The sequence below is a fragment of the Fonsecaea pedrosoi genome (genome assembly GCF_000835455.1).
Source record: "Fonsecaea pedrosoi CBS 271.37 unplaced genomic scaffold supercont1.2, whole genome shotgun sequence".
Taxonomy (NCBI): Eukaryota; Fungi; Ascomycota; class Eurotiomycetes; order Chaetothyriales; family Herpotrichiellaceae; genus Fonsecaea; species Fonsecaea pedrosoi.
In genome coordinates this window covers 378,219-401,514 of record NW_013550614.1, presented here as the reverse complement: position 1 = coordinate 401,514, position 23,296 = coordinate 378,219, and the positions used below count along the sequence as shown (strand labels likewise).

The following is a 23,296-nucleotide window of genomic DNA, read 5'->3' as shown; positions in this document are numbered from 1 at the left end:
CTTGAGTGTTCTCAGGGGTTGATGGACCGATGTCGTACTCTTTCTTCTTCTCTGTTTTGCGCTAGAAGCTGAAACTTTCATTGCGCTGATGCTCCTCGAGGATGACGAATCAATCCCAGCAGGGTGAGGCGAGAGCGTTGCTTGCCCTACTAACGAAGGACTTAGAAGTCAAGACCCTCGACCAAGCGCGACTTGAAGAGACCTTGAGCAAACTGAAGGTCTTAGGGCGCAATGTCAATAATGTATCCAGCATCTATAACGACGAGGGTATTAAAACCCTGGGCGGCTATGCGTTTGACAATTTCTCCTCTTCGGTCCGTCGGGAAGCCCTGAGATGCATCGCAAATGCCCTCCTCCTGATTCCAGCAGCTCGAAAGTCCCCACTGAAACTCAAACTCGACAAAAAGGCAGCAGACGCACTGCGCGATGCAAACGACGATGACGAGTTTCTGTTATCGCGGATATTGTTCCTGCTAACTTATGACCCTGGCATCGACATGACCGCTTTGATATCAGATCACAATCTGGCAGATGCCATCGTGAAGCATCTTTCACGTCATGCAGACGAAGCGACGAAGTCATCGTCGAAGGCCCCAGTTGGTCTGGGCAACATGGCGCTGATGGAAACTCTCAAGCTTCTTTTCAATGCCACGAGCGTCGAGAGTGATCAGCTTACAAAGTTCCGACCTGCTGTTGTCGAGCTCTTCCGTCTTCTGATCCACTCAGACGTCCCATCTCCAGCGCTCCAGCCGCCGATAAGCCTGATCGTGAACGCGTTGGCCAACCTAGACATTGACTCTCAGATGGCGAAGGATCACGAGGCATACCCAGCAGTGGACAGGTTGGTGGCAATCTTGGAACAGGCTATTCAAGAGCACTCGTCTACAGAATTGAACACGGTTGCTGTTCCACTATTAACTGTCCTGCGAAACATCAATGAGGCTGCGGATCCCGAGCTCCGAGAGAAGATGAAGGCCAGGCTCTTACCCGATGACAAGGAAAGAGATCAACCTCTAGGGAAGTCATCTTCGCTGGCGTCTCAACTCCTGCGACTAACTACGTCTTCGGGAATGCTGAATCTGTCTGAATCGATCTCGGGGCTTATGTTCGAGCTTTCTAACAAAGACGCGAACGAATACGTCAAGAATGTTGGATATGGCTACGCTGCAGGATATTTGATGACCCACAAAATCCCTATTCCAGAAAGCGCGAAAAAGTCTCATATTGCGGGTGAAACTTCCAACGAAGTCCCAATCAATCCCATCACAGGACAGAGGCTTGATAAGGAGCAACCGATTGAACTACCAGAAATGACACGAGAAGAAAAAGAACGGGAAGCCGAAAGAATGTTTGTGTTGTTTGAGAGACTGAAAAGCACGGGGGTTGTGAACGTCAAGAATCCTGTCGAGGTAGCAAACGATGAAGGAAGGTTTGAGGAACTCAGTGATTCAGATTCAGAGTGATTTGGGGCAAGGAGCCTCTGTCCAGTATTTCTCTTGGACGATGAGACTGATGCCAGAGAATCGGATATACTACTGGTCGCAACACCCCAGACCAGACAAATCAACTTCTTCCAAGTTACTCATAGTCATCCATCATGGCATTGGCCTGATGTCGCTGGCGCCACTCGGATAAGGAAGTTAGCGGGGGCTGTCCACCCGGTAAGCGGGGCTGGGGAGACTTAAGAATGGCCCGTTCCTGCATAAACTCGCCATTGTTAATTAATTAGTGACCCCCCAAGCGCCCCCACGCTCCCTTCGGTGCCTTTAAACGATAAGCTTAACGGGCTGGATCGTTCACCAGTTGCGACAGAGGGCTCCCTGCGCTGGCAAAAATTATCCTCATCTGCTCCTCATAGACAGCCCGTCTTCTTCACCACTTCACCTTCCCACCCGTCACGACCGCCACTAATACCTTTCTTCTCAGGAGGGTTTGCTCTCTCGAGCGCCCTTGTTCCACGTTCGAATAATAGGCAATGGTCCATCGTGTCGATTCAGCAATGAACGGCACTCCCAAAGTCAACGGGGTCAACGGGGTCAAAGGGGTCAATGGCCACGCAAAGGATGGTTTGTCGCGCCAGTCCCTCGCATCACGCAAATCATCGTCCCCAATGGCTCCGGCCTTTATGACTTCTGCCCCAGGAAAGGTCATTGTTTTCGGAGAACACGCTGTGGTTCACGGTAAAGCGGCAATGGCGGCGGCCGTCTCCCTACGATCCTACCTCCTAGTTACGGCGCTCTCAAAGTCGCATCGGACAATTCGGCTTGTGTTCCCAGATATCGGACTCGACCACACCTGGAACATTGACGACCTGCCATGGCATGTCTTCACAAAGACGACACGGAAACCTCGATACTACGATATGGTCACGTCACTGGACCCAGAGCTGGTTTCTGCAATGAAGCCGCACATCGAAACGGTGTCTACCCATTTGAGCTCAGACAAGAGAAGGATACATCAAAATGCGGCTTCTGCTTTCTTGTATCTGTTTTTGTGTCTTCAGACACCTGCTGCGCAGGCTTGTATTTATACCCTACGGTCTACGTTACCTGTTAGTGCAGGTCTCGGATCGAGCGCAAGCATTTGCGTGTGCATTAGCGCTGCGCTTCTCAAACAAATCCACGTCTTGTCAGGACCACATCACGATCAGCCCGAGGAAGAAATTCAGATGCAACTTGAGAGAATAAACAAATGGGCCTTTGTTGGAGAGTTGTGCATCCATGGCAACCCAAGTGGGGTGGATAATACGGTCGCAACACATGGAAGAGCTGTTCTATTCAAGAGACTTGACTATTCTAAGCCTCCAAGCGCCACGCCACTTAAATACTTTCCCGAACTTCCCTTGATGTTGGTCAACACGAAACAGCCTCGCACAACCTCGGCGGAGGTCGCCAAAGTCGCTGCCTTGAAGAAGAAATATCCAGCCGTGACGGAGGCAACACTTGACAGCATTGACGAAGTGACTATGTCAGCACATTCTTTGATCACATCGGACGAATTCGACCCTACATCAGAGCAAAATATCGAGCATCTGGGAGATCTGTTCCGCATTAATCACGGCTTGCTGGTGTCACTTGGGGTTTCTCATCCCAAGTTGGAACACATTCGGGAGTTGGTGGATTACGCCGATATTGGCTGGACCAAACTCACGGGTGCTGGAGGCGGGGGCTGCGCTATCACGCTACTCAAGCGAGGCGTCGACCCAGCTGCCATTGTCGACTTGAAACAGAAGTTTGAGGCTGCAGGCTTTGAGGAGTACACCACTACGCTAGGGGGTAACGGGGTCGGCATGCTCTACCCGGCGGTCTTGCATAATGGCACAGAAGAGGAAGGAGGCGAGGAAATCGACCAACAAAAGTTTCTCAATGCCAAAGGTGAGGAGGGAATCGAGGCGTTGGTAGGTGTCGGTCTTGACGAGAGGCGACCTGAATGGAAGTTCTGGAGGTAGTCCGGCTGCGGATGCGTTCCTTGATGTTTTATTAGCGAAGGCGCAATGCATCAAGGGTCAAGTGCAAGGGCTATCTGATTTAATGAGGGAGCAAAAGTATGTATTATTATTGTGTCAACGACCCAAGGACTAAATTACAAGCATGCAAAGAGACCATCTTTCCGTTCTGTGCATCACGTGGGGCAGCCCGGAAACATTTCTTGGGTTTCTCCGAAGCGCATCTCAACTTGGTATTGTTCTCTTCATTCCAACCAATTTTAGTTCAATGCAGTGAATGCCCTGATGTGAATGTGGCTTCTCCCTGGTTTTGCCCATAAGATCATCCAGCAAAGTCGCCCTTGACATGCTCACGAAGCTAACGCATCTTTGACGGGGTGGCTTGATCTCAACCTGGCACGTAGATCGCAAGCCCATCAGCCTAGATGAGGTTTGCGCTCGTTACTCCATTCATGCTTCTTTGCTGAAGCCGCCCTCTAGAGTGCTGACATTCCGGTCCATCAAACATGGCCGAAACTGCGTCGGCCGCCACGATACCAAGAAGACCCAAGCACAAGTCCAAGGAACCATTCTACGCCGTGTCGCCATTGTGGAAAGATGTCGTCCCCATACCCCTCATTGACGGCCCGCCAGGCCAAAAAGATGTCGGTCCGGCGCTCGCTACCATCGCCTACTCGGTGCGTTACAGCGAAGCCATGTCTTACCTGAGGGCCGTGATGGCTATGAACGAGTTTAGTCGCCGCACACTGGACTTGACTGAGGACATCATCGGGATGAACCCGGCACATTACACGGTGTGGCTGTATCGTGCCAAGATCCTGAAGTCGTTATGGGAAAAGGAGGGAGTGAGTATTGAGGATGGTGTCAAAGAGGAGTTGGATTGGTTGGAAGATGTCAGTGAACGCAATCTGAAGAACTATCAGATCTGGTGAGTTATAAGTCCCGCAACTGCTGGGTCGTTTCTTTTCAATGGCCAAACCCCAGCAGCATCAACACATCTTATCTGTTCAACCCAGACTTATGTCTTCTCTCTCGCAGGCACCACCGTCAGTACCTGGTCTCCCTGTTGCCGACTTTCCCGCCCAAAGAACCCGAGTTCATCGCCCACATCCTCCAGTTCGATGCCAAGAACTACCACGTCTGGACGTATCGGCAATGGCTGTGTCGCCGCTTCCCAGACCCGCTCTTGACGACGGACATGGAGTTGCAGGCCGTCGACGCGCTGATCAACGAGGACGTGCGGAACAACTCGGCATGGAACCACCGGTACTTTGTGTGCTTCGGCGCCGAGGAGCTGGCGGCCATCGAGGGGTCCGAGAGCAGGACCCGAAAGGACGTGCTCGCGAGCGGCAAGCTTGTTGTCGACGAGGACGTGGTCGAGCGAGAGGTTAACTACGCCAAAGACCACATCGCCTGGGCTCCGCAGAATCCATCCCCCTGGAACTATCTGAAGGGCGTCCTCAAGAGGGCCGGCATTCCCATCACCGATCTTCAGGTGTTCTGCGAGGGCTTTGTCGGTGGGAAGGACGCGGACCTTATGAGTGAGAGCGGCAACGTGAGGAGCAGCCACGCTATCGACTGGTTGGCGGACATCTACCGCCTGGACGGCAAGATTGAGCGGAGCAAGGCGTGTCTGGATGCGTTGGGCAATAAGTGGGATCCCATCCGACGCAAGTATTGGGATTGGAGGGCGAAACAGCTGGCTGAGTAGATGGTCTGAGCATACTGAAGCCCAAGCCCAGAAGGACGGATTTGGACACGGAGTACCAGCATGCTTCCTTACAGCGCTGTATTTGAACTTTCTACCAGTGTCTATATCTTGGGGCGATCTCTATATGAACCCTCCAACTGGGTTTGAGCGTGCTCGTGGGACCAGCAGTCGACAGGCGAACTTGTTTCCTGTGCACGAATTTCACAGTCCTCATCAAGGCGCTCAGCACTTTCTCTCTCTCTCTCTCTCTCTTTCTCTCTTGAGATTATTCACATCTTCTCGTCCTTGTCATGTACAATAACCCTGATCCCTTGACTATCTAGCTTCACGCCGGCCGTGAACAGATCTCTCGTTGGCGTGGCATCGCTGTCGTCCGTCTGGTACATTTCCAGGTTATATCTCATCACGACGGCGGCGATGGACATGTACAGCTGCGCATATGCCAAGTGCATACCAATGCAATTCCGGGAACCCTTGCCGAACGCGACAATGTACCTGTCCAGACGACTTGTGGTCCTGCCCTCGGCGACGGCGTCGTCGTCCAGCCACCTCTCGGGGTCGAACTTGCGGGGCTGGGGGAAGATGTTCTCGTCGATGAGGACCAGGTGCGGCGTCATGGCCACGGGCGTGCCGGCCGGGATGGTCCACTCCTTGTACTGGATGGGCCGGTCGTAGATCCGGGGCAGGCGGGACAGCATCCCTCCGGCCATGCGGACGCCCTCCTTGATGACGGCGGTCAGGTAGGGCAGCTTCTCCAGCGACGTCCAGGGCGCGACGGGGTCGCCGGGCGGGACCTCGACCCCAGCGAGCTCGGCGCGCATCTTGGCCAGCACGTCCGGGTTCTTCATGACGTGGTACGTGGTGATGGTGACGGCCCAGGCCGTGGTCTCGGAGCCCGCCGTGGCGATCAAGACGCCCTCGTCGACCAGGCGCTCGTCGCTCAGCTCCTCCTCGGGCAGGTCGCTCGACAGGATCTGCGCGAAGATGGTGTCCTTGCGCCGCTTTTCCGTCCTAATGGCCCGCATCGTCTCCGGGTCCGACTTGATCTTCTTCACCTGGACGCCGACGCGCTGCATCCACGATTTCATGAACCCCACCGGCGGGACGAGCTTGATGGCCACGGACAGGGGCATCGAGCGCACGACGGCGCCGATCAGCGGGAACGAGCGCACGATCGCCGCCGAGGCCCGCCCGCCCGTGTTGACGAGTTTCCACGTCATGGCCCATTCCGGGTGGTGGATGTAGTTGTACGTCCAGCCATAAGAGCACTGCGTGAGGACGTCGGTGGTCAGAGCCAGATACACGGCTTCGAGATCCAGCACCTCCCGACTCCCCTTGATCTTGTCCAGTCGGTCGCACATGACAGCCAGTTTCTCCTGAATGACGGGCATGTTGGCGACGATGCTGGCCTTGGAGAAGAACGGGTTCAGCGCTCCTCGCCGCTTGCGGTGGATCTCGTGCTCAACCGTCATGCCGCCGGCCGTGGGCACCGCGAACCCTCGCGTCCACCACGCCCACTTGTCCAACTTCAGGCCGTACAGGGTGTCGAAGAAGTTCGGGTCGTGGATGTGCACGTCGTCCGGGTTGGTGCGGATGACGGGCCCGTATTTTTCGTGCATCTCCTTGATTTCCCAGACGTACTGGTGGCCCTTGAAGACGTCGTGGTACGTCTCGTACCAGTACGAGGCGACGGCGAGTTTGGAGCCAGGAAACCGCCGAAGCGGGTGGAAGTAGATCCTGTAGACGGCCAAGACGAGGTCGTACGCGATTTTACCCAGGATCAGATAGCCCAGGAGGCCGACCCATGTTGTCGGCAGACCGAAGCTGAGATCCTTTGGCGAGACCATGTCTGGTATCTGGTGAGGCTTAGAGAGCGAAAGCTTGAAAATGTGGCAAGAACAACGACGCCCAAGCTCCGGTACCTTTATCTCCCGGACACCGGGGGAGGTGCCTGTCTGATATCTTATGTGCTCATACTTGCATTCTGTGGCCTTTGGGTCCAAAGCAAGAAAAAGGGGGTTCAATCGGTGGTTGGGGGCTATCAAAAACTCGGATGTCGGGATTTATGTATATGTCGTCATTACAATGCATTCTCTGTCGACTGTGAGCAAAATCTCTGTTGGGAATCGCCTGGGATTGATCCACAGACAGGTCGGATACGCGTCAATACTCGACACTTACGGACTCAATCATCCACGAAGTAAAAATCTCCTGGTGTCACCATGACTGCGTTCGTGCCCGTGTACTTACGAGTAGTACAGAGTCATTCTCATACGGTAGAACCCTTGCATGTGCTCTCGACGATTGTAGTTAAAGGCCTTGTGCGGAACATCGGACACTCGAGCCAGCGTCCGGTAAGCGAGTTTGTTTCTCACGGTAAAGGGGCACGGGCCAGGCCAACTACCAGAAAAGGAATAGATGGTCGTCAAATTGTCATGGGTGACAAGGTTGCGCGAGAAGATTCGAAGGTTGGACACATTCCTGTATTACCTCCTTGTACGTCGTACCGAATGGTCATCATTGGACGCCTAAATCTGCTCCGGGTGGAGATTCCAGAGAGGTTTGTTCAGGTTGTGAAAGTTTTTTTGTAACTCGATATAAACATGCGCATGCATGTTCTATGTCTTTTTCCGAAGAAGGGGTATCCATCATTCATTCACTCTGTCAAGCATCTCGTCTCCTTTCCTTCGTCAGGTTCGGTCGTGATTCCTCGTCGTTATCTGGCGTTGAGGCCAATATCGGGCTCTTCCCCTTCTTTTTGTTCAAACCTTCCCCACTGTTTTGGTCACCTTTTGGGATTGAAGAAAGACGTTTAATGATGGAACAGTCTCGTGCTTTGCTCAATGAATGTTATCCCCAGATTTTCCGCCGTGTCGAATACGGCACCGTCATTCTGCGAACCCGTTGGGGCAGCAATGTATTTCACGCCGCTTCGGGCAGCTCGGTATACGTTGTCCACGAAGGGAAACTGGTCCACGTTAGCGAATGAAGAAAATGGCAAAGGGTCAACAGAACTCACGAAAGCATCACTTGAAACCGCAACCTCGCTTAGTTTGCCCAACCATTGACGTCTTTCCTCAGGGGAGAAGGGCTTCGGCACACTCCCCTCTGCGAAATTGCTCTCATAATCCTTCGTCTCGAACTCGCTCTGAGGCGGTACCTGGCCGGAACACAGCATGTCAATTGCATTGGATTTTTCCGACCGCTTGACGCCCTTGGCCCACTCTATCGACAGCGTACGTTCATGGAAACGCATCCACCAGTTATCAGCCTTATCACCCGCTAACCGCGTGCAGTGAATTCTGCTCTGCTGCCCGGCACCGAGACCAATGACTTGGCCGTTTAACGCATAGCAGACTGAGTTAGACTGGGTATATTTCACCGCAATAGTTGCAACCGTAAGGTCGCGTAGCGCCGAGTCTGACAATTTGGCAGAATCCTTGGGCCGGATAATGGAGGTGAACGTCTCGTTCGGCGAGATTTTGACATCGTTTCGACCTTGCGTCAGTTGAACGCCGTAAACGGTGCGTGTTTCTTGTGCAGGAGGTTCATAACTCTCGTCCATCTGGAGTACCAGATATTTGCCTCCCTTCTTCTTTTTGAGAATCTCGAGCGCTGCTGGATCATATTCTGGCGCAATGACTCCATCCGAGACTTCTCGTGAGATAATCTTCGCGGTAGGGACATCGCATTTGTCGGAGAGAGCAATCACGTCGCCGAAGCTCGACATTCGATCCGCGCCCCGTGCTCGGGCGTATGCTTGCGCCAGACCTGAACTCTCGATCCCTTCAATGTCATCGACCATGTACACTCGTCGCTCCTTTTCATTCAGGGGCACCGCGATAGCAGCTCCTGCAGGGGAGACATGCTTGAAGCTTGCGGCAGCTGGAAGTCCTAGTGCTTGCTTGAGTTCTTTCACAAGGGGCCAGGCATTCAAACAATCGAGGAGATTGATGTAGCCTGGAGAGCCGCCCAAGACTTTGAAGGGCAGCTTCCCATTGCGCACGAATGCTGCAGCAGGCTTCTGGTGGGGGTTAGCTCCGTATCGCAGGGAGAGCTGTTGTACACCATTCCCGGCATATTGTTTGCGGAAGAAGTCAGAGATGGCGGCATCGTAATCTGCGGTATGCTCGAATGCCTTGAGTGCATATCGTTGGCGACTCTCTTCAGGGATGTCGCCCTTTTCCAGCTCTTGGAGAAAGTGGTGATAATCCGCAGGATCACTCAGGATGGTTACTCTTGCGTGGTTCTTGGCTGCTGCTCTGATAAGAGTGACTCCTCCAATATCGATTTCTTCCACAGCTTCAGGAATAGTCACGTTGATCTTGGCAACAGTGTCTTTGAATGGATACAAGTTACAGACGACATAGTCGACTTTGTTGATATTCTGGTCAGCGAGGTCTTTCTCGTCCGAGGCGAGATCTCTGGCCAAGATTCCTGCGTGAACAGCCGGGTGAAGAGTCTTGACTCGACCGGAGAGCATCTCAGGTGCCTTTGTAATGGCAGAGACATCTCTAAAGAGTATTAGCAGATTCGCAGAAGTTGTGGAAGGAAGGAAATCCCGCACTCGACATCGAAACCGGCCTCTCGGATCATCTTCGCCGTCCCGCCAGAAGCGAGAAGGCGAACATTCCGCTTGATCAAGCCTTTCGCGAGATCGAGGAGGCCAGTTTTATCATAGACCGAAAGAATGGCTGGAAGACATTAGAATACGGTCTGAACAGTGGAGAATCCACGTGGCAAAGGTGACATGCCTATCTTCTGGGAAGCCATTGTATTGACACCGCTCAGTGCTTGAGATTGTAGATTTCAAGGAAGACTGCCTATGTTGGTGATTGACTCGTCTACAGAGAAGGCAACATCGACTGACAATAACTGGCGGTAGGTTTCTGCAGGGGCTCTGCCTAAAAGAATTTCAAGTAGAGAAATTTTGTTCCTCCCTATGCCAAAAATCCACCTGCGAATAGAAGCAGCAAGAAATTTCAATATTGCGCTCGAAGGTCTAAACTCTCGACGTAGCGCCAAGCTCTACGGAGGAGTGCTTAGGAGACAATGCATCTACTCACGCCACTCTACCGACACGACCCTTCGTTCTTGATGTAGAGTGAGAGACGTCTCATCAAGCATTATAAGCCTTGGTTCGACCGCCCAGCCCTGTGCTTGACTACCAATTCCTTCTGACAGTCCCTGTGTCAGCGAGTGAGCGTGTGGAGAAAACGTGCATCCTCCTACAGGCATATGACATAAGCGATTAACGGCCGTGCGGGTGAATAGCAACCACAGCGCAAGGCGGTGTGTGTATGTGTGGCGTATTTCCTCATTGCCATTGAGCATGGGAAAATTGCCAGAAATCGCAAGATCGATCTGCCACTACGGGTTCAACCCTTTGCTGCGTCCTACCAGTGCATATTCTCTCGCGAAGCACATGTATCGACCATGGTTATCTCATTCGTCCATTCAATCGAAGAAGTGTTCAGGAGAACCTCGTTGGAAAAGGAGGCAAGAGTGGAAATCGATACATCTGTTGCAATATGAAGACTCAGGAAAGACACTTTCGACGTCATGCTCTCTCTTCACCTTCTTTTCCCTAGTCTGCCTTGAACCTGCAAAATGGCAGATATAGTCGACAGCCGTTGCCCTGGGAGGCTTTACCACGTTAACTCCCCAAAGCAGTCGTCCAGAGGACAACTACAACAGGGGCAGGACTAAGTTCTGGTTAAGTGGTCGGTCGATGGCTTTAAGAGGTGCGTTCTTGTGACCTCAACAGACCGTCAGGTGGTTTGGCCGTGTCGGTTGTATTCTCACCATTTTATTCATCCCGGATAGAACAGGTCTTGACCTGGGTGAACAGGAGATACTGCTATTTTGTCCGAGAGGGACGCTCTCACAATTTCCACGGCATCGCGATCCGTCCCAGACCGTCCCTTGGTACGAAAGAGTGATCTTGAAACGACACCACCAGTATAACCCGGAGCTTGATCGTCTCCCTCGGGTCAATAATGAGGTCATGGAATTGTACGAGAAAGTCGATGGTACTAAGGGTGTTGAAACCGACGATGAAAGACTCTACCAGGAGCGAACCAGGCTGATCTGGACGACAATGTCAGTAGATACTTTGACATAGAGCGGCGCAGCGGGAAGAAGAATAATCTGTAGGTGGTTGGCACTAGGGAAATAGATGCAGACAGCATGAGGTGTCAAGGCGTGCGTGGCTGTTACTGTACATTAATACTCTCTAAAAGTGACATGATAGGCACTGGGAAACAACCTCCCTTCGGAATCATGGTCGTCTGAACCGGTGTATCCGCTTTTGGAAGAGATGACACCATCTCGGAAACGGCGGAACAATATCTCCGGACACGACTTTGTCCAGGGGTCGCGGGGTATTGGAAACAGTCATGGCCCCCTGTCGACAGCCTTGCATGGGAGCACAGACATCCATCAACTCTCACAGAGCGCCCCAAGGATACCTCAAACCTGGCAAAGTGTAGATGTCCTTGTTGTACGCCTTTAGGGGCCCCCTTCGACTTTTGTATTCACCTCTTCAACTACGAATAGAAACCAGCCCCCCGCCTGCTCGAGAACTTAGCGTGCGAGTATATTCGAAATAAGCTGGGGAGCACCAAACCCGAAAAGTTAATAAGCACTATTGTATCTTTGACCAAGTTGTCGCAGGCTTTTTAAACACCTACTAGCCAAGGAGTGAGTAATCTGCGCCAAAATCTGTTGTTGCGGAGAAGTAGCTGCGTGCTGGTTTCGGATGTGCTGTCGATCTCGAGATAGCGCAGTTTAGCAGATGTCCCGGCTCCAAGCTTCTCTCCCACCTTGTTGTAACCTGCTCCTCCACCTTTATTTTTACTTTTATTTTTCATCCCACCACCACCGTGCTCGGGTTATCATCTTGCTATTGTTGTTAATTTGAATGGGGGATATGTCATTGTCACGTACCTGTCACCCTGCCAGCAGACCTCACCTCCTGCTTTCCCACCCATTCAGTCAGCGCGATCATGTGACACATCGGTGCCTGCCAGGCTCATGTAAACTCAATATCACTTGAACTTCACTTCCTTTTGGTTCCTATTAGTCAATCCCACTGACATTTTTCAAACTTACCATTGACTCCTATACCCGAGTCTTCACCCTCAAGGGTTTCTTTTGCCTCTCTCTTACCTCCAGCATCCATCCCAACTCATCCGCGCTCTGTTGTGTCAAATATTCTTTTCTGGTATCACTTCTGAGACAGACGCCATCCATGCAAGAAAAGCAAAAAGCCAGGATGTCTTCATCAAAGCGTAACCGAATGCTTCCTCACCGTAATCGACAGCATGTTCTCCGGCCCATCGTCAAACCTCTAGGCCCACCACCATCTCGTCCACAAACCGACACAAATCGACCGTCAACTGCGCCCGTCGCCAAAGCCTCAAGACTTGAACAGTCCCCGTCTTCGAAGCCCTTTTCCTTCTTCAAACTGCCTGGTGAGATCAGAAACCGGATCTATGATCTCGTCATTCCCGAAGCTCGGGTCATCATTTCAGCCAACCACCCTCAGAAAGAACTTCAACTGATGAAGCGACGAGAACCTCTCGAGAAACACAAGCCACCACCTCACCGTCTGCTTGGTCAGTTCACTAGCAACCCAACTGAGTCTGGTCTTCTCCTGAGCTGTCGTCAGATGAACCAGGAAGCCGTCAAGTTCATCTATTCCAGAACCACCTTCTGCTTCGATCGAGTAGTCGTGTTGCGGAGTTTTCTCAAGACCATTCCTGAACAAGCTCGCGCGAGCGTCCAAGCACTCGAGATCACCCATGTTGGCTATGCCGAACCCACCTGGCTGGCGGATCGAAGGTGGAAATTGAGACATGACGCGAAATGGGCCATAGTTTTACGACAGATCCAGGAGCAGGTGACCTCGCTTCGCCATCTGACGCTTGATGTCACATTCTTCGATTGGCCCTGCCGACTTGATGTTTCTGAAAAATGGGCTCGTCCTTTTCTGGATCTGGCCGGCAACGGCCTGCACCGCGTGGACATCACTCTGGCTCACGAGAGGTTCCACCCAGTCAAGGCAGCGGCAACGGCCAAGGAGCTGGAGAACAATATGATGAGTGCCGAAGGGAGAAAGGCTAAAAGACGAGACGAGAAGCGCAGGGCGGAGATGGAGAAGAAGCGGCTCGAGGAATCCAAGCGCAAAGCGACCAAGGCCTTGAAGATCAGACTCCCGCTCGGGAACGAAACTTCAAATGTGAACATACCACCTAAGAAAGTGGTCAAGAGTAAAGGGCTGGAGCAATACGCCGTGGCACAACCTCCAGTGGCATATTGTTGAAAATTGCATCACTTGGCGCTAAGGGTGGATGAGACCAATCTTTGGAATGCGCGTGATGTTCCCGAGGCTGCTGAGGGTGGACAGAATATGGATTTTTTCAGGAATGATATGGGCAAGCCGCTTTACTGAAAGTGTTCTGGTACAAGGCGGCTCGAGCGAAGCCCTGAGCAGAGCATGGAGTAAGGTGATGGCTTTTCATAGACGATACACAGGGCATGCCAATGGCGAGTAGCTGTTCAGGATGGATGGAGTGGCGGGTCGACGGACACAAAGGGCACACCACATTGCATTCCCGACACAAGCGAGCATGCATCATCTCTGGGACCGGATGGAGTTTAAGCGCCATTGTCGAATGATATGATTACTGGGGAGAGGGCATACCACAAGATAGCAAAGGACGAAAAGAAGTCTCGAAATGGGAGTAGCTCATAGACGCAGATCGGGAGGTAGTTTCCAAACATAGAAAACCCTCCAGAGGTGTGAAGATCATGGACTAGTGACCCGGGCGGCTGCAGCCAGGGAAGCTTCAAGCACCAAAAATAGCCGAGCGGCCGAAGAGACCTATAGTTGGGCACTCTGTTCGTATCGCAGGGGGGGGGGGGGGGAGAGGGGATCTCCACTGCACCCTGACAGGTCTAGAACAGGCAGTCAGTGGCAGTCCATGGTTGATCTTGAGGTCCCTAAAACAGGTCAGGGCAAAGCAGGTCAGGTGCCAATAGTGACAAAGGAGAGAGATGACCGACTTACTTGTATTATGCGGACGAGGCGGCCACTTCCTGCCAAACAGTCCCTATACTTGTAGCTAAGGATGACCTGACAGCCTGGCCTGGAACTGCGTCTCACTGCCAAAGTTGGGGGGAGCCCGACTAAGTCACTCATGCCTAGGGAATCCCTTGTAGGCCCTACTTACTGTACTCGGCACCTAAGGCGGTGACTTGCCACCTTGCCTAGTGACTTGTCATGACTGCTGTCAATGGCTGCCGAACATCATCTCCACTTGATCCCTTTAGAAGTCCCTTATGCCCTTGGCATCCGGTATCCGATCTTTACTTTGTAATTACTTGGGTGTCTTCGCACTTCCCGACATAGAAACCCACATACGCCAATGCAGAGGGTGCAGGCCCCATCACTTGATCCCCCAGCGCCATCAGTGGTCGACAATGTGATGAACCAAGTCTGTCGCTGCTCATTCGCCACGGGGCGGCGCTTCCTCAAGGCTTCTTGTCCAATCATCCCAGAATTGTTCACCTCATCACCTTCGATGCCCCTCTTGGCTGCGTCCTGAGTGTCTCCCCCGCAGCTTCGTCCCATCTCGACATCCATCCAGACTACCATCTTTGCATCTTCTCAAGCGCCCAGCTCAATCCCATCATTTGACGAAAAAGAAATGGATTTAATAGTCAAGTCAACTGAGGGAAACGAGAAAGGTAAAACTCCCAGCACCCCAAAACGCATGAGAGGCTTCATTTACTACTCAAAGAAGGTCTCGTCCGCCCTCCATCCTCCTTCTCACCTTCACCACCTCATCCTCCTGACCTCGATCCTTCGCCCTGTTTCCGTCCTTATATTCGTCTTTTCAAAAGCTCGCGCAGGCTTCGCTGAGTCGTTGTGTCTGTTTCCTTGATCTTGGCCAATTGCCCCCAAGCACCGCCCGGCCCTGCATTGCACGCCTTACCGCAATTCCCCCCCAAGAAGAGGAGAGACCAAGAGACCGGTTGACCGACCTCAAAGCGCCAATTGTGACCACGCTTGTTCCACCCTGCATTTCCTGCGAGTCTTGAAGCTCATCCGCCGACTGACACTACCCACGGCACCCCTACCATCAAGTCACTCGGGCCCTTCGAAGCGCCTCAGGGTTGTCAGCTCACTCAAGACAAAGTCGTCCCAACCTAATACTTGACCTACTCGCCCATCAGCCTCTTGTGTCTCTTACTCACTCTTCCATCAACTTTGAAATATTTTTCTTCCTTCTTTTCTTTGCCCTAGATCTGAGCTGGCTCTCGACAATAAAACAAAACGTTACTATCATATAACCCTCCCTTCCCGAATCTCGAAGGCATCCCCGCTTCCCGCCTGGATATCTGTTCCCGTCTCACGTCAGCGTCGGACCTCTGCAAGTCGAGAACTCCGGGGCTTCCAAACGAGCATTTTGTACTGCAGCACCGAGGCGTGCTCCGATCAACTGCCACCAGCGCATTGGGGAATCCCTGTCCAACGCTACCCAAGACTGGGCTGAGTTTATCGCCTCACCGATAAAGCATAGACCCTTCCCCTCCCCACCATGTCACCATCAAACTTCGAACCTGTGTCTCCCATAGACCTCACTGTCGACTCGCAAACTCGCTCCCATCGCCCTAGCCGCTTCGACAACGACCCCGACCTGGACGAAAAGTCAGATATCAAAGCAACCACTCGCTCGATCCGGACAAACTCGACGGCTTCCTTTCAGTCTTCCATCGGTGGCGGCAATAGGTCCGTGAGGCGGGCACGCTTTGCCGAAGCGACGTCTGTCTTCTCGCCCGCTTCAGGCCCTGGCGAGAGTCAATCACCCTTTGCAGATCCGCCTGCCACCGGCAAGATGGAGAACGGCATTACTCACAACCCAGCCGCCGCGCCATCAGATGTCGGATTCGGCTATATCGCAGACAACCAGCCCGTCGAGCAAACAGTCTATATTCGAGCTGATCCTAATGGCGCCGCGGGCCAGCCTCTCAAGTCCGCTTTGAAAACACCGGGGACCGCGTCCAGAATGCTGAACCCTCTTTCTCCAACCTTCCGAGAAGAACAGGTCCTTGAGAAGGAGGAAATGAAGACCGAGATTCAACAGGCCAAAGATCTGGTAAGTCTTTTCTGCAGGCGTTGCGTTCTTCTCCTACTCGCCTTCTAACACGTAACATAGAAAGTCAAAACCCGTGTACGCATGGCCAAAATGGTCCTACGAGGCGTGAACTTCTCCTGTTCCCTGATCGTACTCGCCATGCTGTCGACTGTATTGACAATTTTCCACGCCACCAGATCCCTACCGCCGCGAAACAACCTGCCTCCGTGGGCGGCCGGCCAAAAGCTCTGGCCACAGATTGTCGTTTTGTCCATCGCTTGTGTTTCGCTCCTCTTCTCCATCATTGTCATTTTGGCGTACTGCCGGGGTGGACACAAGCGTGCGGAGAAGGTCGCTGTATATTACACCATGTTTGCGGTGGGATGGTTCATGTTCAGCATTGTCATGTGGCTCGTCGGTGCGGGCATCCTGCACGGGAGCAAAGCCAGCGGCAACGGACAGGATTTGTGGGGTTGGTCCTGCAAGGACAACAAACGCCGCCAACTCTTTGAAGACGACATCCACTACGCGCTGGTATGTCGGCTGCAGGACTGGTCCCTGATTTGTTGCATCATTGAAGTTGTTGTCGAGGTTATCGTCATCGCCATCTATGGTATTGTCTTCTACAGGTTCTGGAGCAAGAACCGACTCAGGAAATCCATGGACGCGCGCGATCGTGCCAGAAGCGATCTATACCTCGCCCAGTTGAGGACCCAATCTGCACCGAACACTCCAGGCTTCGCTCAGACACCCCGAACTCCTGGTTTCCCGTCCGCGCTTAAGAGCCAACAGGACATACACTCGGCCGCAGAACAAGGCACGTCACCGATACAATTCGCCTCACCGCACAGCATGACCACTGCCTCACCATTCAAACTTCAAGCCCCACCTATCCGAGTAACGAAAGCAACCCCTATTTCCACCGCGACCGAGGGTATTAGCTCACCAAGACTGTTCTCCCCGTCATCACCACCTCCTCAACCGCCCATGTCTCCTCCGCCTGAGGAACGCATACACGAACACATGGGCGCCGCGCCTGGCGAACAACAGTATGAGTCTGTCCCGATCCCCGGGGCGAACTATGTGCCCCCCAGTCACAACCAAGGACAACCTGGCCAGGCATTCTGAACATGGAACTGAACATAAAACCCAGATCACAGGTGTTCAGGGACAAAGAGGATTGCGTTAATCGGATGATATTGTAAAGGACTAATACAGCGGGGCCAGCCCCCCTCGGAGTAGGAAGGACCAGTTGTGTATGTGGGATGAAATATTATGAGCGCTACTTGCATTTACTACAGCTTAACCAGCTTTTAAGGGGCAGAAGGGGATCAGGAATGGAGAAAACCAGGTACAGGTACCAGTGCAGGACCACCACAACCAGGACTTTGTCAAGTCGAACTTTTCTTTTCTATGTTACATTTACAACCCAAAAATCTATATCTCCATCTTACAGTTTTGGGACTCTTTGCCTTGCGTGTGTCTTTCCGCCTCGTAAACATGATGCAAGATACCAAGGTGAATTCAGACGTCCCTTTGGTAGAGGTTACTTGTCCATATAGAACCCAAGACCTCGGCCCAGGGGGTCTTTCTTACCTTTGATCCTTGTCTTGTTTTCTCACCGTTGACGATTGGGCTGATGTACAGGTAGGGTGGTGGTAACACCCTTTTACGAGTTGCATATATAAGAAGAAGGTGACACGGATGTGGACGTTGCGAAGTGGATGTATAGGCGGGCGTGGTGGGTAGGAACGTGGAGGTGGACATGGATATGAACATTGAGCATGAATATGAATATGAATGATTGTGGGTATTTGGGATTGACTCCGTTTATGTGCACATGATGTACCTACTGTATGCGCACCACGGGTAGGGCGACGATATTTTCTCTTCGCCACGCGCAAGGCTTCCGTTACAGATGTGAATCCTCCCAGTGTTACCAATACCAATGCCCCAGACCGGTCCGGTGCCACGTTTTCTGTTGTTGTCCTTATAATACCCCTTAATCAACCCCTAAAAATACATCATTGAGGAGATACGAAGAAAAAGAAAAAGATCAACGCTTCTTCATTCTTCACATTAGCCCACCGTACGGGTCATCTTGCCTCTCGTAATACGCGCGCTTCATCCCTTCCCCTGACGCCCACCTGTGGCGCGGTGCGTATGACGACGGCGACGGCGAGATGCGGAGACCCAGAAACTTGTGCGTTTTGGGTTTGCACGAGTGGTCGTGGTGGAAGTGGGATGTCGCGCTGGAGCCCCTTCGCTCTACGTTTCCGATGGCTGGTGAGACCACGGCGCCTCGTATCACGGGAGAAGAGGATGTCGGAGACGGGGTTGGCGACGGCGTGTAAGGCGGCGTCGCTTGCTGTTGGTGGTGGTGCTCGAACATGGCTTTGACCTGTTCAATGCTCCTTACATGGCTGGCGTAGTCCAGCTCCAACACTTCCTCCTGCTGACGTTCATACCTGTGTCCGATCTGCGAAAGGTTCTCCTTGACGGCCTCTCCAGCGAACGCCAAGATGGCCTCAGGGTCGAAGTTCTGTGATGGCTCAAGGATGCCGGCCCCCACCAGCATATGTAGTGCAGCGAGCAGCCAGTCCTCTTCCGGTCCGTAGGTTGGTGTCCGGTAGAGCAGATTGGATACTTTGGAAGCGAGCTTCGTGACCGGGAGGTTATGGGAACTCAGCAATATCCGGAGGCAGAGACGAAATGGTTGGTTACGAATGTCCGAACTGATGTCTGTGGTTGTCGCTGTTGTCTGGAGATTTTCAGCGGCAGTCTCTGCCTCTGCTGATGACGAGTTCGACTGTTCGGTTGAATCTGATTTTGCCTTGACAGGGACAGGATATACCTGCTGGCGGAGTTGGTGGTTGTGCATGTCATAGAGAACCGTTTCAAGTGGCGGGGTGGCATTACTGCTCGTCTTCGACAAGAGCCGGGGAGTTGAGAAGAATGATTTGGTTTTGGGCCTTTTTGTTGACGGCTGCTGTGCACCATACCCTTGCTGCTGCTGCTGAGCTTCGGTTGCTGGCGTGAGCAATATTGCCCAATGGATGGCGTTAAATCCTTGCTCGTCTGGCCGCGAGGGTGAGAAACCTAGTACTGTGATCTGCGACATTTTCTGGTCCTCTTGGTGATGTCTTGAAAAATAGGTACAATCTCCTCCTCTGTACTCAATCTCCAGGTGGTGAGTATTCTTTGAATGTTCCGAGACCGAGATGTCTTATCACTTAAGAACCTCTTCTGAAGCGGCTTGCTTGTTCGTAACAGGGCGCCTTGGGCAGTTCTGTCTTCCCAGGCCGTGTGTGATGTAATCCTTCGTTTATTAATTCGTCGCTCTGGGCTTTCCTTCCCGTCTGGATTTGTTGATTTGTGTACTCAACTCATATAGCGGCTGACTTTTTTTTTGGAAACCTGTGCACCTGACTCGAGCAATAGCCAATGCTGTTCCAAATGATCTACAAGGACCAAAGAGTGACAAAGGCCTAACTGCAACCTATTTGGGGTCAACTAGTAATCAACTGTGATGGGATTTCAACTGATTCGTTCAGAAGGGGTCAAAAAGGACGGTGATTCGCACACAATAGCCGCCAAATTCCGGATGTCGATGGTATGAGAGGCAATCTGAGATGTCCTTGTGTGGGAAGGGCACCAGAAGAAACCAGTCTTGATATACTTGTACTTGTAGGGTCCTATGGTGGACGACTTGCATTTTGGCCGGTTTTATTCCGGATCCCCAGTTTCATGCGCATCGAGACCAGTGAGAAAAAAAAAGAAGACACCTGCAACAGCCATCAAATCACGCATGCTGGTTTTCCCTTTGCAGTCTCCAGCTGCTGGAGTTTCTTCCAGAATCGAGAGCATTTTCGAATCCATGTGTTAATCGTTGCGGCAATTTGTCCGGGGATGATCCTTTTGGCGTTCATGCTACGCGTCGTGGTTGGTTGGAGCCCCTTGCATCTTCCTGTGGCCCTCCGGCATCTTCCATCCAATGACTTGGGAGTGAGGTCAGGACCGCAAGTACAAGCTCAAGGATGACTTGTATGACATGTGCCCGAGACTTCCCCGAAGCCCAGAAAGAGGCTGGCGAGGTTCGTCGGCAAACAGACCGCGTCCCTAGAGAGTGGAAGAAGGCAATCCAGATGTCATGTGAGCGCATGAAGAAGAAAAAAGCATACCCTAACAGAGATTAGACGTTCTATTGGAATCTACAAGTAGGTACAAGCAGGTAGTCAGATAACAATAGCGACGAACATCAACTCGCATGGACACCTAGCCTTGGCCTTGGCGTCACGTGACTCGGTCCGCCGTCCATTGACTTCACCTGCGAACGACTCTGAGGTAGTTTTCTCTCTCACCGTGTAAGATTTTCAGTCAAATGGTGGATCTGGAGGTCATTCCCTCGATGTGAGGAGGACGCCTAGACTATTCTCACATTAGACAGACTTTGCCGTAAAGCATCCTCGTTAGGTAATTAGAGGTCGTCTTTGACATCATTCTCGACATGGAAGACAAGTGCATTCTACTACCCCTAGTGCCCATCAGGTATGTACCTGAACGCCGTCACGCCTTAAACATTGGATAGTCTCCTTCGCTGCTACAAAAAAGTGGGAGAAGTAGCGGGTTGGTACAAAACCTCAACTCTGTCGCGGGAAGATCCACATTGAGGTGTAGCAAGTCACTGAGATCCCTCAGATCACCAGTGCCTGTTTTCACAAAGCAGAGCTGAGATGGAAGGGTGTCATTTGGAATATAGTTGGATCTTGTCATATCGGAGTGTCAGTTGTTGTACAACGAGGGTGGTAATCGGAGTGTTATTACACGAGATGTAGGCTTTTTCGAACATTCATCTGCACAGCTGACAGTGTGAAACCTCCATATCGCCTTATGTTACTGCCCAGCCGTGACTTGTAGTAGCAGCACCATCAGAGAACCCAACCGCAGGAGCTCGAGAGCAATCGCTTGTTGCCATACATTGAATCCTTTCCTGTAAGTGTCCCATAGCGAATGGCTTGAGAGGTTCACAACATTTCTGTTCACTTCGTCGAGGAATAGTTTCCTTCCCGTTTCCTGTTGAAAGCACGCTGGTCTTTCAGCCACCGTCGGTACCCAGCCACACTTCCCACTTTCTCGCCATAGAAGTCAGGCACGGGGTTGTTGGTGCTCGCACCCGTGGGGTTGACCCTATGCTTTTTAACCCTTTCAAAAAATTCTCGCTCTTTTTTGTTGAACTCTGGCAACCGACTTCGATGCAATAGTCTCCATAGCGTGTTTCCAAAGGCTGGGCCGATCAGCCAGCCAAAGAAAGTGGCCCCAAAAGTGGCTATCCCAATACCAATGACAGGATCGGTTGGAATGATTTTGGTGATGTTGTCAGCAAATGCTGGGATCTCGGAAAATGCTATCAATGCTCCGGCTGTAGAAGCGAAGGACGTAATGATCGAGGAAGTGACTGCGTAGCGACGTCGTATGGTTCGAAGGCGGAAGAAGGTATTCCAATCGAGAGCAGGGGGAGGAGAGGAGGATGACGACGGAGGGGTAGAGGTTGTCGGGGCAGAGGCATTCGAGGTTGTCGATGCGTTTCTCGTCCGACACAGGGAGGGGGTGAAAAATGAGGAAGGGGCCGTGGTTGAGGACGGCGGACTTGCAGCTAGAGGTGTGAATTTCGATGCTGAGATTCGGCGATGGCTTTGCGCAACCAGAGCTACCGAAGACAAATCGCGTCGTGATGTCGGCAACACCTTCTTCGTCGGGGCGACGACATTACGAGCCTGGATCAGCTGTAGACCCAACCTCGCAGGCCTGGTAGACATTCTGAGTCGGGAACCAGCTTGTTTGCTGAGGGCAGAGCAGTTGAACAGATGTTCTTTGGACCCAAGAGACGATGGCCAAAGTGTCTCAGGTGAGGTTTATCAGATCAAATCCTGCTAAGAGACTGAAGCCACGGCCCGTATGCCAGATGCGACCAATGACAAGTGCCAGCCAGTAACACTAGAGCAATGGAAGATGAAGTTACAAAAAGTATGCGGCCACCTTTCGCGATGATTCCCCAATGTTGTAGCTGATCTGAGACGGGAACACAGCTTTGGTGATGGTGGTAGTGGTTGGCAAAATCCTTCAAAAGAACACGTGCAGAATGGGCCACAACCCCCCAAAAGTCCTTCGCTAAAGTGCCCTAAACTTTGCAGGCCCGGGCGCTACGTACGGGCGCTCCTCTCTTGATGCCTCTGGTGCCTCTAGCTGAGTTACTAAAGCGATGGCATCGTCTTGTCTGCTCATCGGTGCACGTCCAGTCCAAGCAAGACTGGTGCCCGGGCTCGCATCGGGAGTGTGTCCAGGGCATGCCGGTGTGCCACCCACTGCCTGCCCGGGTTTCAGTGTACTTGTACCGAGTACCTCGTACACACCGCCCATACGAGGGACTCGAGTCCTCAGTTCAGCTCGGGTAATGGACCCCTCATCGAAGTCTTCGAGGGTCCCTTCTGGATGCTGTCCTTATGGCGCAAGTGGTTTAGCCCCCTCCAACTTCTTCGGAAGCTCACGCCCGGCTCACCTCGTCCACTTTTTGTGCCATTGCGCTATCCACCCCAGGCCAAAAAAGCCGTGGTTCGCGTCCTTGTCTGGCCTATCCGTGCCTTTGACTCGCCCAATGCCCTCACCTGGGCCGCCTAAGGAAGGCTCAATTATGCATCCTCTTTTGGTTAACCTTCCAGAAACCAATAAACCTATCAGTGTTAATTCCATCCCCTTTCTTATCCAGAGTACGCTTGATCTAGAAGCTGTATGGCCATGGCACACCCTCTGTCCGTATTCTCCCCGCCCATGCCGCTTTCGCACCTGAGACCAGTGCCAACATCTCGCCAGTCTTAAATCTGTCCCGCGTCCGTGGTCCTCGAGTTTAACTAATCCTCTCGATCCTTTCCACAATCTCAACCTGTTTCTGCCTCGGAGATGACTCTGAGATGATCACTTCGTTCCGCGCCGAGTCTCATA

At 52.3% G+C, this 23,296-nt stretch overlaps 9 protein-coding genes across 9 annotated transcripts; 5 read left to right on the top strand and 4 right to left on the bottom strand.

Annotated features, from left to right (window-relative positions):
* Positions 1-101: 101 nt before the first annotated feature.
* Z517_02104 (uncharacterized protein) lies at positions 102-1,463 on the top strand (the record flags this gene model as incomplete). The annotated part of the gene is made up of 1 exon (XM_013431215.1): positions 102-1,463. The coding sequence occupies one exon, from the start codon at positions 102-104 to the stop codon at positions 1,461-1,463; it is 1,362 nt and encodes a 453-aa protein (XP_013286669.1).
* A 536-nt stretch (positions 1,464-1,999) lies between these two features.
* Positions 2,000-3,448, top strand: Z517_02103 (mevalonate kinase; the record flags this gene model as incomplete). Its single annotated transcript, XM_013431214.1, has 1 exon — positions 2,000-3,448. One exon carries the CDS (start codon positions 2,000-2,002, stop codon positions 3,446-3,448), a length of 1,449 nt encoding a protein of 482 aa, XP_013286668.1.
* Positions 3,449-3,951: 503 nt separating this feature from the next.
* Positions 3,952-5,156, top strand: Z517_02102 (uncharacterized protein; the record flags this gene model as incomplete). Its single annotated transcript, XM_013431213.1, has 2 exons — positions 3,952-4,373; positions 4,484-5,156. The coding sequence occupies 2 exons, from the start codon at positions 3,952-3,954 to the stop codon at positions 5,154-5,156; spliced, it is 1,095 nt and encodes a 364-aa protein (XP_013286667.1).
* A 269-nt stretch (positions 5,157-5,425) lies between these two features.
* Positions 5,426-7,003, bottom strand: Z517_02101 (uncharacterized protein; the record flags this gene model as incomplete). Its single annotated transcript, XM_013431212.1, has 1 exon — positions 5,426-7,003. The coding sequence occupies one exon, from the start codon at positions 7,001-7,003 to the stop codon at positions 5,426-5,428; it is 1,578 nt and encodes a 525-aa protein (XP_013286666.1).
* A 965-nt stretch (positions 7,004-7,968) lies between these two features.
* On the bottom strand, positions 7,969-9,929 carry Z517_02100 (bifunctional purine biosynthesis protein ADE17; the record flags this gene model as incomplete). The annotated part of the gene is made up of 4 exons (XM_013431211.1): positions 7,969-8,124; positions 8,176-9,670; positions 9,724-9,850; positions 9,893-9,929. 4 exons carry the CDS (start codon positions 9,927-9,929, stop codon positions 7,969-7,971), a joined length of 1,815 nt encoding a protein of 604 aa, XP_013286665.1.
* Positions 9,930-12,432: 2,503 nt separating this feature from the next.
* Positions 12,433-13,482, top strand: Z517_02099 (uncharacterized protein; the record flags this gene model as incomplete). Its single annotated transcript, XM_013431210.1, has 1 exon — positions 12,433-13,482. The coding sequence occupies one exon, from the start codon at positions 12,433-12,435 to the stop codon at positions 13,480-13,482; it is 1,050 nt and encodes a 349-aa protein (XP_013286664.1).
* Positions 13,483-15,763: 2,281 nt separating this feature from the next.
* On the top strand, positions 15,764-17,428 carry Z517_02098 (uncharacterized protein; the record flags this gene model as incomplete). Its single annotated transcript, XM_013431209.1, has 2 exons — positions 15,764-16,321; positions 16,382-17,428. The coding sequence occupies 2 exons, from the start codon at positions 15,764-15,766 to the stop codon at positions 17,426-17,428; spliced, it is 1,605 nt and encodes a 534-aa protein (XP_013286663.1).
* Positions 17,429-18,374: 946 nt separating this feature from the next.
* On the bottom strand, positions 18,375-19,421 carry Z517_02097 (uncharacterized protein; the record flags this gene model as incomplete). Its single annotated transcript, XM_013431208.1, has 1 exon — positions 18,375-19,421. One exon carries the CDS (start codon positions 19,419-19,421, stop codon positions 18,375-18,377), a length of 1,047 nt encoding a protein of 348 aa, XP_013286662.1.
* Positions 19,422-21,339: 1,918 nt separating this feature from the next.
* Z517_02096 (uncharacterized protein) lies at positions 21,340-22,116 on the bottom strand (the record flags this gene model as incomplete). Its single annotated transcript, XM_013431207.1, has 1 exon — positions 21,340-22,116. One exon carries the CDS (start codon positions 22,114-22,116, stop codon positions 21,340-21,342), a length of 777 nt encoding a protein of 258 aa, XP_013286661.1.
* Between the last annotated feature and the right edge of the window lie 1,180 nt (positions 22,117-23,296).